This window comes from Meriones unguiculatus, chromosome 17 (genome assembly GCF_030254825.1).
Source record: "Meriones unguiculatus strain TT.TT164.6M chromosome 17, Bangor_MerUng_6.1, whole genome shotgun sequence".
NCBI classification, from domain to species: Eukaryota; Metazoa; Chordata; class Mammalia; order Rodentia; family Muridae; genus Meriones; species Meriones unguiculatus.
The window spans coordinates 87,079,496-87,094,011 of record NC_083364.1 but is presented as its reverse complement, the minus strand read 5'-3'; the positions used below and the strand labels follow the sequence as shown (position 1 = coordinate 87,094,011).

Here is a 14,516-nt window from a genome sequence, read left to right as displayed (position 1 = left end):
AGTTTACTTTTTTAGAGTAATTTTTTTTTCAATGCCACTGAACAGAAATTCCAACAAGCTGCTGTGTTCCATGTCTCTGCACATATTTGTACTTCTCCATCCACAAGCAGCTCTAATGGGCAGAAACAGCACTCATTAGTAACAAATCTGGGCCTCATCTTAAAAGAGAACATGAAACTGTCATCTTTAATAGGTGTAACCTTAAGATGCACATCGTTTTCAGTTTATTTTCTAGTGTTGCTTTTGTTCCAGGTGGTTTGCATAATTTAACTAGCAACCAGTGAATGCAGTAGGAGAACAAGGAAGCCACATGCCCCCCACCACCTCTAAGGTCACAGTTATTAAGTTAAACCCTCCAGGTTATATTCACCAGGCTACACCGACACATTCATTTCCACATGAGCCAGTCTGCAGTGGCATACTCAGCCCTTTGCTAGCCACTGCTTTGGGGTAAATCAGTGGAATGTTAAAGAATGCACTGTCTACTTTGTAAATTATCACCCTCAAAACTGCCCTGTCCCTCTGACGTAATTATAATGTTTTTCTCCTAAGTGGCTGTGTCAAGATGGTAGCACCAGTGTTCTAGAATTAGGATCTTTTATCCAGCTCACAGGTTCACTGCGAGGGTCACTTTTGCATTCCTGTTCCTTCCTAGGAACGTTTTTGCTTGTCCTAGCTGTAGGGGCCACCACAGAGATGAGCAGTCTGCTGAAAACCCTGCAGTGAACAGGGCAGACGCCTCCCTTAAACAGTTCTTTATCTTGCTACCAGGGATTGAATCCAGCACCTCCTGCGTGCCAATTTATACTCCCTCTCTGACCTGTATCCCTGCTATGTTTCTCATTTGTGTTTTGAGATATGAAGTAGAGTTTTGCTGAATGGCTCAGTTTGCCCTTGAACTCACTCTATAGTTCAATCAGGCCTGGAACTCACCATAGCCTTCCAGGTAGCCAGAACTACAGGTCTGTACCACCAGGCCTGGCTCCTTGGCAAATGATTTGGTCCAAAATGTCAAACCTGTTGAGATTCAAGAATGAAAGGGAAAAAAATTAACTTTATTTATACCTTTCATAAAATATTATATTCTGACTCACAGTAAAACAGAACGTTCTTTACATAAAAATGATTTTGGAAGTTGAGGACCAGCCTGAGGTTAAAGCCAACCACATGATTTAAGCCCAGCTTCCCAACTGATAACGTCATTTTGCATTTCTTCTGAGTGTTCAGAGGAAAACTACTTTTCTACTAAGAAACAAGCTGTTGATTCCTGTGAGGTTAAAATACACCTGTAATATCTTTACTGTTTCCCAAGGCATGTTGAATTATTAATCTTTTCTCTGTCATCGGGAGATGGTTTCTCAGCTCTCTCTTAGCACTGATAACTGAAAAAGAAATCTCACTATTGTGAACTCTGATTCTTTGTTGCTATGGAGGACAGGCTCTTCCTTTCTGGGACTGTGACTCTGGGAAATGAGCCAAGAGACAGAATTTCCAGAACAAGGTGAAACTGAGTGTGAGAAACCTTTATCTGGGGTGGAGGTCGGAGTTGGTAGGGCATGTGGAAGGAGGTTTCCACTCCTGATAAGCCATCACAGCCAAAATCATAAATTTTTCCCTGCTGTTTGTTCCCATGGTTAGCCTTCTTGAACCAGTTTTCTTTTAACCTTTACTTTGTAAGCGTCATAACACATTTTTTAAAGATTTTAAATATACATACATATATGTACATTTGTGCAGCAAGTGTATGGCTGTGCCCACACAGACCACAGAGTTAGAGGAGGGTATTGGATTACATAGCCTGGAGGTAGGGAAGGCTGAGAACCGTCAGGTAGGTTCTGGGGATGGGTCAGGGGTCCACTGCAAGAACAAGTGCTTTAACCACTGGCCCATCTCTCTGTCCCACATATCAAGATAACAAGAGAAAGCAGAACACCACGGAGCCCAGGCTGAAGAGCAGGTTAGAAAAGCACTGAGGCAGCAAAGCGTCCTTGCCTTCTGAACTCGGTTACCTGTGTGTCTGTCCATGCTGCTTGTCCCGGCTGGGTTGCGGTTTGCGCATCTCCGTGCCCTCACCGTCTCCTCCGTCCTTTTGTAGACATGCAGTGAGAAGGGCACTAACTTGCACGACTACGGCATGCTGCTGCCCTGTGGCATCGACAAGTTCCGCGGGGTGGAGTTTGTATGCTGCCCATTGGCTGAGGAAAGCGACAACGTGGACTCTGCGGACGCAGAGGAAGATGACTCTGATGTCTGGTGGGGTGGAGCAGACACCGACTACGCTGACGGCGGGTAAGGCAGCTTTTGCATTGCATCTGGACCATCTATGAATGTGTGTTTAGGTCTCACTGAAAAGGTCCCTCTCACTCCTGTTACATGGGCCGACAGCAGAAACATCTAACCCCGAAGTGCTGCTGTGACTATTGTGTGCTACTTACTGTTAGTGTTACTGAAGTACCCTCATGAAATAACTTAGCCATATGTGTTACTGTCAAAAATACTGATCAAACCCCACTACCAGCCTCTCCGTGGTAGTTCTCCCGGGAAGGATACAAGGTCACTGCTGTGGCATTCCATTTTGGTCTGTCATTTGGAAAGACTTTTAGATACTCTTTTCATGAGCTCCATACAAAAATATTAAGGAAGATTTGGTTTGTGTTTGCATACTTACTTTTGAGGATTTCTTTTTTTGTTTTCTATTTGTTTGTGGTTTGTTTACTTTTGGATGGGTGGGTCGAGCCACTCTCACCACCCAACTTTTTCCTTCCTTTGTGTAGTTAGGAAAGTTCAGAGGTGCTTGCTAAAGTTTTTTAACTGTCTTCAGTTTCATGATTGCTTGTAGATGTATTTTTACCTCCTTTTCCTTGGGATCTTAACCCCTTCATTGCCTGACCTCCATTTTCACTTGAGGACAACTATCTATATTCAAATCAAAAAGCTATGGCACCAGAATTTCTGAGTTAGACATATGGCCTGGTTCATTGATGAACTGAGACTATGCCTTCCCCGTAATGAGAGGGTCATGCTTTCCTTCCAAGATCTAAATACAAATCACAAAACTTATAGTTACAATGTAAAGCTGCCTTACTTCCTCCATGGGTTTTTCTACATGTGCACGTAATGTTTCTAACCATTTTACTAATGTGCAAGAACTTACCGAGGAATCCTGTCTTTCCTATCAATGAGATGAGGCTTCATTTTAGTGCCAGTTGCCTGAGTTTATCAGAACTTTTTTTGTGTGTGTTACAGTCTTTTATTTTCCCTTTTTACCATTTGCATCTATCCATCTATGCCCTGACCAGTGGGGCTTCAACATGGATTCCTAAGGGAGGAGAGTGGAAGAAATGGGGAAAAGGGACGAGAAGCACAAGGAAGGAAGCCAAGTCTGTTTGTCTGATCAAAGCTTCATTTATTAGAAATTTTTACCCAACTTATATAGGGAGAAGGCAGGAAAGGGGGAAGGTGATTAGCTGCTGCAGGAGACAGGAAGAGTGCTTTCATGTGTTAAATAGGGTGCCTGCAAGATACCATAGGGATGTTTTTTCACGGATGCTCTAACAAACGGATGGTCCTCACAGTCTATCACCCATGAGTTAGGGTCCTAGATAACTTTCACTAAATAGCTTTAGGTCTCCACTAAATGACCTTTGCTCACTATTTGGCTTTGGCCTAGTAAACACCTTTTGTCTCCACTAGATAGCTTTGACTCACTAATTGACTTAGGCTTCAGTAGATAGCTTTGGCTCCCAGCTCATCTATGTATTTTGGAGACAGGATAGAGGCTACATAGAGAGCTGTGTAGCCCTGGCTGGCCTGGACTTGGTATGTATAATAGGCCAGCCTAGAACTCACCACGATCTATCTGTCTCTGCCTCCTGAGTATTGGAAATAAAAGCTTGTGCTACTTACTACACCCAGATAATTGTTTTGCTCCCCCCACACCCAAATTATATTTGATCTATCTTAACACAGAGCCAAGGAAACTGAAAATAGATTTTCAGATACTTCTCAGTGATAATCAGGGCTCAAAGTCTATATATAATTCTTCTGTTTCCCAGGCAAGAAGTGTCTGGGAGGCAGAATTTGCTTCTGAGATTTCTGTCATCAAATGAGTTAGGGGTTCCCCATGATGGCTGGACCCCCTACCTTTGTTCTATTTGCCACATGTGAAACAGGCATTATCTCTTTGTTTCTAGAAATGAGGAGCCCTGGTTCTCACTTATTAGCCCATTCCTAGCCTTCCTCAGCCATGTCTAGATTTGAAAGTTTCAGAGGCTTCTGGAACAATTCCTGTCCCTAGATCTCTGACCACAGAACCAATACAATCAGCATTCCCAAAGGAAATTCAGGTTATGCAGCCACTGTCTTTTTTTCTTAGGCTGTTGGATACTTGACTTGCTAATTCCCAATTACTGACCTGACGGTGGACTGAGAAGACATGTGGCATGGAAACTTCCATGGCTGGTGTTAAAACTCTAAGACACTAGATATGCATTCATAACCATAGTGGTGATCTGGTATTGATGTCACAAGGGAGTGTGTGTGTGTGTGTGTGTGTGTGTGTGTGTGTGTGTGTAAGTGGAGGCTAGAGGTCAACATTGGGTGTCTTTCTCAATTATCCTTCATATTGTTATTATTATTTTATTATTATTTAATACATAGATACTGGAAAACCAAGCCTAGGCCCTCATGAGTGTGTGGTAAGCATTTTGCCAAACCCATATCTCCCAGCCCCACTGTGGACTTTTAATTTTTAAAATGATTATTTTTATTTTCTCAAGAGCTACCAGCCTTTGCCAAGCTTCTTCTCCATGAATACCATTTTATGTGTTCTGTAAAACCTCATTTTATTGGGTTTAGTTTTCCACAGGCTTGATGTTTTCTTTTTTTTTTTTTTATTTATTTATTTATTTTTTTTTTATCAGTTACATTTTATTAACTCTGTATCCCAGCCGTGTCCGGATCCCTCATTCCCTCCCAGTCCCTCCCTCCCTCCCTCCCTCATCTCCACCGTGCCCCTTTCCAAGTCCACTGATGGGGGGGACCTCCTCCCCATTCATCTGATCCTGTTTTATCAGGTATCTTCAGGACTGGCTGCAAAGCCCTCCTCTGTGGCCTAACAGGACTGCTCCTCCCTTCGGGGGTGGGGAGACCAAAGAGCCAGTCATCGAGTTCCTGTTAGAAATAGTCCCTGTTCCCCTCATCCTGCACTTTTTCTGACTTACTGACACCACTGCAACCATCACTGACAATATCGTAGGAAACCACTGAATGAGCAGCCCTTTCTCTCCATGCTGGAAATTGATCCAGACAGATGGCATTTCATTCTGACCCAAGTCTCTTGTTTATTCATTAGGATCACTGAGTAACTGTACCTTCCTGATACCAATCTCTGATTCTATGACTCCTTTCTGTTCTCACTGTTACAAACACCAAACTCCTTTGAATAATGTGGTCTGGTAACTCCTAGAGAACGCATACAGTATGTTATTCAAACCAGAGAGAACACTCAGACCTCAGTCGTCACCTGAAGGGAACAGGCACGCTGGGTCATGTGTTCACCTGTCATTATCATCTATTTGAAGTGCCAGCTGGCTCTTCCCTAACTATCTTCATCTGCATTCTGTTTTCCACCTCTCTCATGCCTAAGAGAGAGTGCACCCTTAGCATTTCCAGCTATTACTCTGATTTTACATCTGAAACGCTCACCAGATCTTGCTGCATTTCACAGTCATTTTACCAAAAGCAACTCACGATCCATTGGCCTTTCCTTTCTTTGCCCCTGATCGCCCAAATCAGGTCAGACTGAACACATAACCATTTATACATACCCCGAACATCCTCGATTCACTGATACCCTCACGTTCTCTAAACATAGTGGTCAATTCTCAGTACGAGGGAAGACTTAATTTCTTCCTGAAATTCTTCTGTATTTTCTAAGCTATCAAGTTGTATAACTGTACCAGTTAATTCCTTTTCTCATTTATGCTGTAACATCAGCTGAAACCTTAATGTTTCTTGATGCTCCTAATTATTACTTCCATTTGAGGACAGATCATTTTCCACATCGCAGTCAATCCAAGCTGATCCCAATCACCTTGGTCCTTCGCGTCAGCTTTCTTTCTTGCAGTATGGATGACTCTTTCAGAGCTAAGCACAGCAAGGTACCTTGTGTCTTGTGGACACTTGGTACATGTTAATAAAGCAGATGCTACCTAACTATCTGCTGTACCTTCTTCTAGCTCCTCGTCCCTATATTTGTCTGTTTTTTTTTTCTTTTTCTTTTTTATGGATTCTACCTGGATTCCTGATTGCCCTCACTCCTTCTATTTCCCTTTTAGTCTCAATGGCTCCACTTCCTTTACCTATAAACCTACTATTTTTTGAACCACCATTCTTGAGTTCAGGTCTTCCTTTAAAAATGCAGTATATTGGAAACACGAGGTGATTCCATATTGTACTGCCTTCTAGGCTAGCCCATCACTTTTCCACTTTGTGTTACTGGGTTTTTGTTAGCATAATTGGAGAGAACAGCTGAATGATGATGAGGTAGTTCTTGGAATGTCAAAATAAGAAAATGTAACATAAGAAAACTGGGAATAAGACCTATCATGTGTTTTGGATGTATGATATGTTATGGTGTACTTCTGAGATAACTACAAAATAAAATTAGTTTTGCTTGTTTTTTTTTTCTTCAAGAAAAAGTAAAAAGTCAGAAATATTATTTCTTCTTACAATTAGATTGCTCAGAAATAACCTCAGAAGCAAAATGTAGCCAGATGGGATTCCAAGTGGTAATAGCCCGCCCTACTTCCTGAGAGTTTGTGTTGATGTCACTTGGCATGTGAAAACACCTGGTATAATTTTGCACACATTAGGTACTAAGCAAATATTTGAGTAGAAACTGAGTGCCCTTGACATCAAATATGCAGACTTAGTCATAATAGCCAAAGGTCAGCATACATACTCAAATTAATTGGTATAAAAAAAAAAGCAAATGAGGAACATCATTTTAGATGGGCAATAAGGACAAGAAATTGCATCAGAACTCTCCAAAGCTAGAAATTGTGTTGAAAAAGTGCTGAGACCAAAGGAAAATTAATGGTTTCTTAATGGCTGTTAATGTAGTGCCTGCCACATTATTATCCTACTTAGTTATCACATTATTAGCTTATTTTTTTTAAATGTGTTATAAAATTGTAGTTATAAATGAAGAAATGACTAGTTTTCTAGGCCCTGGGATGAAAATCAGTTTATGGGGTTTTATTGTTTGTTTGTTTTTTGATTATTTTGTTTTGCAGTTGTCTTTTTTTTCCCTCAGTGCCTAAGGCCTTATGCTTGGAGGGGAATGCTTTACCACTGACATACAGCCTTTGCCCTTTCTGTTATTTGTTTTGACTTTCCTTTTGAGACAAAGCCTCCCTCTGTAGTTCAGGTAAACCTTCAGCTTTCTGACTCTTGCATTGGTGTCCAGATTAGCCAGGATTACAGGGATGTACAGCCGTACATGGCACTTGAAATCTATTCTTAGCCTAACATTTTCCATTGAATCAGTAAGTCCCTTTTTTCTTGTAAAGTTGGACCTCTTAAAAAACAAACAAACAAAAAATGAAACAACAACAACAAAAACTGTAGGCAAAAGTCCCAGTAAATACAGGTTATATTCATGAGGCTACCAGATGTTGACAAGCATTCTGTGATTTAAGAAGCAAACCCAGTTAAAAGCAGTATTTCCCAGTGGGAAGTGATTTCCACTCAAGAGGCTTTTGGAAACATCTGCAGGCATTTCTAGTTGTCACAGTGTGGGTGGGAGTGAGCTGGAAATGTCACTGTCATCAGGGGGGCTAGAGATGAGGACACTGCGAAACATCCCATCATGTATAGGATGGCCCTATAATAGCATGGACGATGCTGGTGTTAGGAAACCCCAGTTAGAGGCCGCTGAGATGCTCAGAGGCTAAGAGCACTTGTTGCTTTTGTAGAGGACCCGGGTTTGGTTCCTAGCACCTATGTGTTGGGCAACAGCCATCTGGAACCCTAGTTTTCAGGGAATCTGCCACCCTCTTGTAGCCTCCATGGGCACTGCATACATACACTGCACAGACATGTATGTAGGCAAAGCACCATACACATAGAAAAAAATACATAAATTTACATTTTAAAAGTTTTTTTTTTCAGGTGTCAGGGTTCATGCCTGTAATCCCAACATGGGAGGCAACGACAGGAGAGTCTCTGGGAGTTCAAAGTCAGCCGTGTCTGCATAGTTTGTTCCAGACCAACCGTGGCTGCATAGTAAGACCCTGTCAAAAAAAAAAAAAGGAAAAGTAAGTTTCATACTTAACTTATAGGGAAATTGTTCTCCATTCAAGGTTCAGCCTCTAATTCCACATGGACAGAGACGCAAACATCTATCCATCTTAAGATCTTAAGAGTCTTCCTCTAAAGTACAGTTTTGGGTTTTTTTTTGTTTTGTTTGTTTGTTTGTTCCATTTTTTTCTTTCTTCTTTCCTTCTTCCCTTTTTCCTTTCTTCCTTTCATCTTCTTTCCTTTCTTCCTTTGTTTTTCCTTCATCTTCCTTTCTTTTGTCCTTTCTTCTTTTCCTTCCTTCCTTTCTTCCTTTTCTTTTTTTCTTTCTCAGTTCAAAATAAACCTTCCTAACTACAGCTATAGCTATAAAACTCTCTTTCATCATTAAAATGTGCTTAAATGTAATGAATTTTTATTGACTTCTTATTTGTCCAAATTATTTTGTGACATCTAACTATGATGTCATTTTTACTACCATAAAAATACCATTATATTTTCTGGGGAGGAAATGTTGTATTTTAAGATATTCAGTGTATTTAAAAAGCTTAGAAGAATCTATCTTCTTAATGTCTACTGCATTCGATTTATAAGTTTTTGAAGCTATTGGATTTGGGGGGAAATACCGTGGTTTGATGTGGTGATAAGTCTTATCAAGTTGGTGTATATATATATAGTTATAGCTGGAACAAAATTTCAATCCCAAAGCACTACCATTCACTGTCTTAATGTTTATTCCTTGTTATGTTTATTATGGTTTCTCATCTGCTTGTCCTTATCCCACTGTCAGATGTTGCACAGGTCAATGCAAAGCAGGGAGTTCCATGAACTCTTAACCAGAGTTCTTTAGGCAGTATAGGAGGTTCACTTAAGGTGTAAGTGACACCATGCTAGGTGTAGCAAGTGCAGAATCAGTTTCATTATGGTCCCTATTCTCCAAGAACCTCTCAGAGATGAAAAGCCACGTGGCTCTATAGATACTACAGTTCACAAGTTTAGAGCTTGTGAAAAATTGCCATCCAATCAAGCGGTAAATTTCATCAGTTCTGTCTACAGTAATGATACTGAAACATTCACAGCCTTACCTGATGATACCCAGCTGTCAGGGGAATTTATGTCTGCTTGTAGATCAACATTTTCTGTCTTTAAGGTTAGACGAGAGAGAAAGAGAGAGGGGTAAGTTCTATTTGGCTGTATCTCTTCTCCTTTATATCTGTGGAGTTGAAAATCTTAAAAGAATTTTGCTCAATTTCTGCCTTGCGCTTTAAGGAAATGCTACTAAATGCTCAAGGGAGAGGAAAACACTAACGATGTTAGACAGACACCAAAGTGAATCACACAAAAGATAAATTAAAGCCTTAAATCTTTGTCCGTGGATGGGTCAAGTAAGAATGGAGCTGCTGAAACAGCACGTGGCTTTGAGAAGCGACTGTCCCAGTGCTGGCTTGGCAGTGCTGTGCTGGACTGTCTGGCTCTTGTCTGAATAAAGGAACTAATTTGAAAATGATGAATAGGAGCATGGCAGAGACTTGTGCCTTTCCCTTGAGGACACTGGCTGGCACTACCAAGGTCTTATTAGAAACGCTGAGTTTCCGTATTTAATAAACCCGGACTGCATATACATCAAGAAGAAAAACAAATCACATTATTAGTCTTAACCAAATTCCAGACGTGAGGCCAAGTCAGTGGGGTTTGTTTTGGTTTCTGAGCAGGTGATGGCAGAGAGGGGTGCCTTTCCTGTATATGACTTGGCTGCTGTTATCTGAGGGGCATCTGGCAGTGCACCGTGCCTGCTGAGCCCTGGTACACGTGGCCCAGTAATAGGAAATCCTCAAATGACATGGACCACACATCTGTGTTATTTGAAGGGCTTGGTTTTCATTGATGGTGACAGTGAGCCATGGTCAGATAATAAGCAAGAGAAAGAAATGGGGATCCTTATTATTTTGACTGGGTTCAGCTACTGGTGCCCACGAGGACTAGTTTCTTGTTGAAGCTGACATCAAGATAATGTCACCTTTCATGTGCAGCCTCTAGTTTATGGAATTTATCACTGTCTTATGTAAAAGTCATTTTAAATTTTATTTAAATTTTAACATATTAAATTTTTATGCCAAAATTTGTTTCTCTTAATAGAACTACATGGCAACAACTAGCACCCATAGCTTTTTATAAGAAACTCAGCAAAAATGTAAGACCATGGTTTTCTATACAGGGAAGTCAGTTACTAACAAAATATCTTAGGCAAACTTGAAACCATATCTGTCCACTTTCCACATTTATGAAGTAACATTTCCAGTGCACCAGGACTTAATTGTGAAATTAAAGGCAATGGACTTGCCCCATTTAGCTGAAGCCAGGACTTGAGTGTGTCCAAGTAGGGGAGGAGAGAGAAGTCCTTTTAGCAAACAAGATGATTTTTTTTTTCAATAGACGACTCCTAGAGACCCGCCACAACTCAGATCATAGAAAATAAGAGACTGTGGAGTGTTCAGCTGTAAACGACATCTGTGTCGCACTCCAACGGCTCAGGGATCCTCACAGGAAGTGTCAGAGCCAAGGGTTGCAGAAGGCCACTTCAGAAGAGGAGTTATTTTTGGACAGGCTAGACCCGTCACACACGTGAACCCATAGCAGCCGTGACGACATGCACAACACCTGTGTAAGATCAAGCCAGTCAAAACTAACATGGGTGCTAGAGAGGCTCAGAAGCCCCACTCCTAGTTGAAGAGCTGTTGGTGGTTGATAGCTTCACAGAGAGGGTGTGTCAGTTCTCTTCAGGGGTACATGCAACCTACCCTATCCCCAGTGCTGCACCAACCAGGCTACATGGATAATATAGAAACAAACAAGTACATGAAGTTGGGAGATAGGGGTGGAGGACATAAGAGGAGGTGGAGGAGTAAAATGGGATGGATTTCATCAAAAGACATTGTAAATATGGAAAAAAAAATCTCAAAGAATAAGTTAAAAACATACATTTTTAAAGCTGTGCTTTATCCCAACCGTATCTGGTCGAGCCTCTGTCCTCTGACATGGGGAACATTAGATAATCTAAGTGTTTGCTTTTTCATCCACCGACTAATGAATGAACACATTCACAGTGTGCAGACTGCACCTGGAGGAGAGGCAGACAGCTGTGGGGCTGATCTCTCAGCCACCACCCATCTCACACTGTCTAATAGAAAAGCACTCTTCAGGGCTCGGAGCCCAGTGTCCCACCTCTGCAAGATAATCGTGGCCACTATAATGTGTTCTCTTTTCAGCTGAATCTTTTAAGACCTTGTAACTGTTACAACCGATAGCAATAGATGAGGGCATCTTAGGCCTTTTGTTTTAGATGAGGCTGCGAACATCTCAAAGGAGCCGTAGGTAGCAAGCAAGTATTTTACATGTCTGTGTTATCTCTTAAATATGTAAGAATTATGTTAAAGATGCCAAAAAAAATACTAGAATATACGATTCCCTATAACTGGAAATTGTCTGTTAAATTAGTGTGTGGTTGGCATTGGTTCTCTTTGATACTTTAATTAGAGATTTAGTGGCTGTTTAAACTTTCAATTTCCACATCTCAAAACCTTCCGTTGTATATCTCAATTATGTATTTATTTTAAAAATAGAGAAGAATTGCAAGTGAGAGGAGATTAAGCTTTTAATCTTCTGGACCCTGGAATATGCTGTTCATTTGCTTTCCATTGTATAACCTTTGGCTGTTATGTTAAGCAGCCTCCAGTAGAATTTTATGGCTGCTATTATTGGAAAACCAGAGTTGAAGAATTGTACAAATATCAGATGTATTAATGAAGTTCTCTGGCTTTATGAAAATGTGTGTTCCAGGTTTTCCTGGGACAGCAGTATGTCATGTAATCACAGAGTACTCAGATGCTAAGTCCATTGACACAGCCTTTATAGGCACCTTTCCTGGAGGCTCCAACCTCATTTAACACTCATGCAGGTGCTGAAATTCCCTTAGCAGCATGGGACTTAGAGCATCTGCAACAGGGTAGCCTTCTAACTTCCTTCTACTCGGCAGTATTGTTGTTTCCAAGCATTGGAAATGACTGTGTATTTCAGATACACAGTTATGATATCTGTGGTCTCTGATTTGACTCCTAAATTGAATGTTTTTTGCTGTGATCAGGACAAGTGACAGGCTTTTCCTTCACAGACAGGCCGAGGCAAGTATAGACTCAGAAATGCAAGCATTCATAGTAGACCATGTAAGGTTTAAAAGGCTGTTAGAATCCTTTATTTTCTCTATTTCTCAGAAGCCCTTTATTGTACGTGACTTGCCTTATCATCCCTGGCCTGGTTTTCCTGTGAACTGTTTACCCAAGCCTTTTGGGCCTTTTTGTTTATTGATTTATAGCTATCTGATCATCACTGTTTATTTTAAATTGTTTATTAAATTTATGTTTTTCTGATCATTTTTGTTAAGTTATTATAGCATTGTCCTTTCTATCTTTGATTTTGAAAACTTACAGCCTCTATAGAGCAGCTACAGGGTGGAATGTGTGTATACATAAGTCTGACATAGTATTCTTCAAGATGAATTGGTGGCGACCCAGCACACTTGAAACCTGATGTGCAGGGAGGCTATAGTGAAGCCTTGCTTGGAGCGATGAAGGTGACAAGGCTGGCTATCAGTTACAGAGCTTGTTTTTGTGCCTCACCCCTCATGTAATCTACGAGTGTGTGTGTATTGCTGTTGTGTGTATTCAGGTGAACATATATGTGAATAATCATGTGGAAACAAGAGAGCAGTCTTGGCTATCGTTCCTCAAGTGCTGTCTGTCTTGTTTTTGAGACAGGCTCCCACAGGCTTAGAGCTCATCAAATCAGCTAGGCTGGCCAGGGAGTGGACCCCAGAGATCCTTTGATTGCAGCCTCCTCACTCTGGGATTATAAATGTCGACCACCATTCCAGCATGTGTATGTGTATGTGTGTGTCTGTGTATGTTCTTATGTTTGTAAGGTATACGTGTGTGTGTGTGTGTGTGTGTGTGTGTGTGTGTGCACGCGCGCGCGCGCGCGCGCGTGCACTCTTATATTTGTAAGGCAGCCACTTCACTGGCTGTACTATTTCCTCAGTACCCTCCTGTACCTTCTTTGCATGTTTTAACACTGAGCAGCCTGTCTACTGCAGTTATCACCCCAGGCTTCTCCACATCATCCTACTGACTCAGTATCACACAAGCCAGCTTGGCCAGCTCTTACACACTGGACCAGACATATCTCCCTGCCTGTAATCACCCTCCCTGACCTAGGATCATGGACCTTTCTTTTTCTGTCTTTGACATCAGCTCCTTGTTTCATAGAAAAGGAACTAGTCACACTTTTTAGAAGATGCCATTCTTCACTATTTCAGTCTTGGCATCCTACCTGTCTGTGTCCTGACACTGACCTGTCTTTTTGTCCTCCCGTTGAATGCACCCTGGGAGGAAGGAGAGCTTACCATCCTTGTCCCTTTGGGGACCTCACATCTGGCCAAAGTTCTAGCTCATAGTATCCATCAGCATTCTTCTTGTGTCTGTTGTCTACAGTTTAGGCTTCCATGATCTAAAAATATTAGGTAGAAATTTCTAAAAATAAGCTTCATAAACTTTGCAGTTGCATGCTGTTTTGAGTAGTGTGGTGACATTTTCCGCCATCTGCTGCATTCTGCTCAGGACACAGCCCCAGCAGATCCACCACACTATGCAAGTTTCCTGCCTGTGAGTAGCTGGCTCAGTTATCACATTGAAAGTTTCGGAATTATGCTTGTAGATATTATTAATATTATGCTTAATAATGGTGCTGAAAGCTTTTCTTTCTTTTTTTTTTTTTTTGGTCAACAGAAGATATAAAATATCATCTCACACCATCACAAAAAATACTATGAAATAACATACTGAGAGAGAAGGACCGTATCCATATAACTTCTGTTATAAGGCATTGTTCTAATTACTTTATTGCAGTTACTAATTTCTTACTATGTCTGACTTAGAAAAGTAAACTTAAGCAGAGGGTGGTGATGTAATTCCTGTAATTCCAGCACTCAGAGAGGCAAAGGCAGGAGGATTATTGTGGGTTCAAGGCCAGCCTGGCCTACACAGCTAGTCCAGGACAGCCAGGACGACACAGAGAGACCCTGTCTCAAAAAGGACAAAAAAGAAACAAACAACACCAACAAAAAGTAAACATTATAAGTATTTGTGTACAGTAGATAACATCTT

General features: G+C 41.2%; 1 protein-coding gene across 4 annotated transcripts in view; it reads left to right on the top strand.

Moving 5' to 3' along the window:
• App (amyloid beta precursor protein) overlaps window positions 1-14,516 on the top strand; it is a 226,599-nt gene that overhangs the window by 99,467 nt on the left and 112,616 nt on the right. For all 4 annotated transcript variants that reach the window (XM_021658341.2, XM_021658340.2, XM_021658343.2 and 1 more), the window contains exon 5: window positions 2,096-2,289. In XM_021658341.2, coding sequence (XP_021514016.1) covers window positions 2,096-2,289 — 194 coding nt within the window. The remainder of the gene's footprint in view (window positions 1-2,095; window positions 2,290-14,516) is intronic.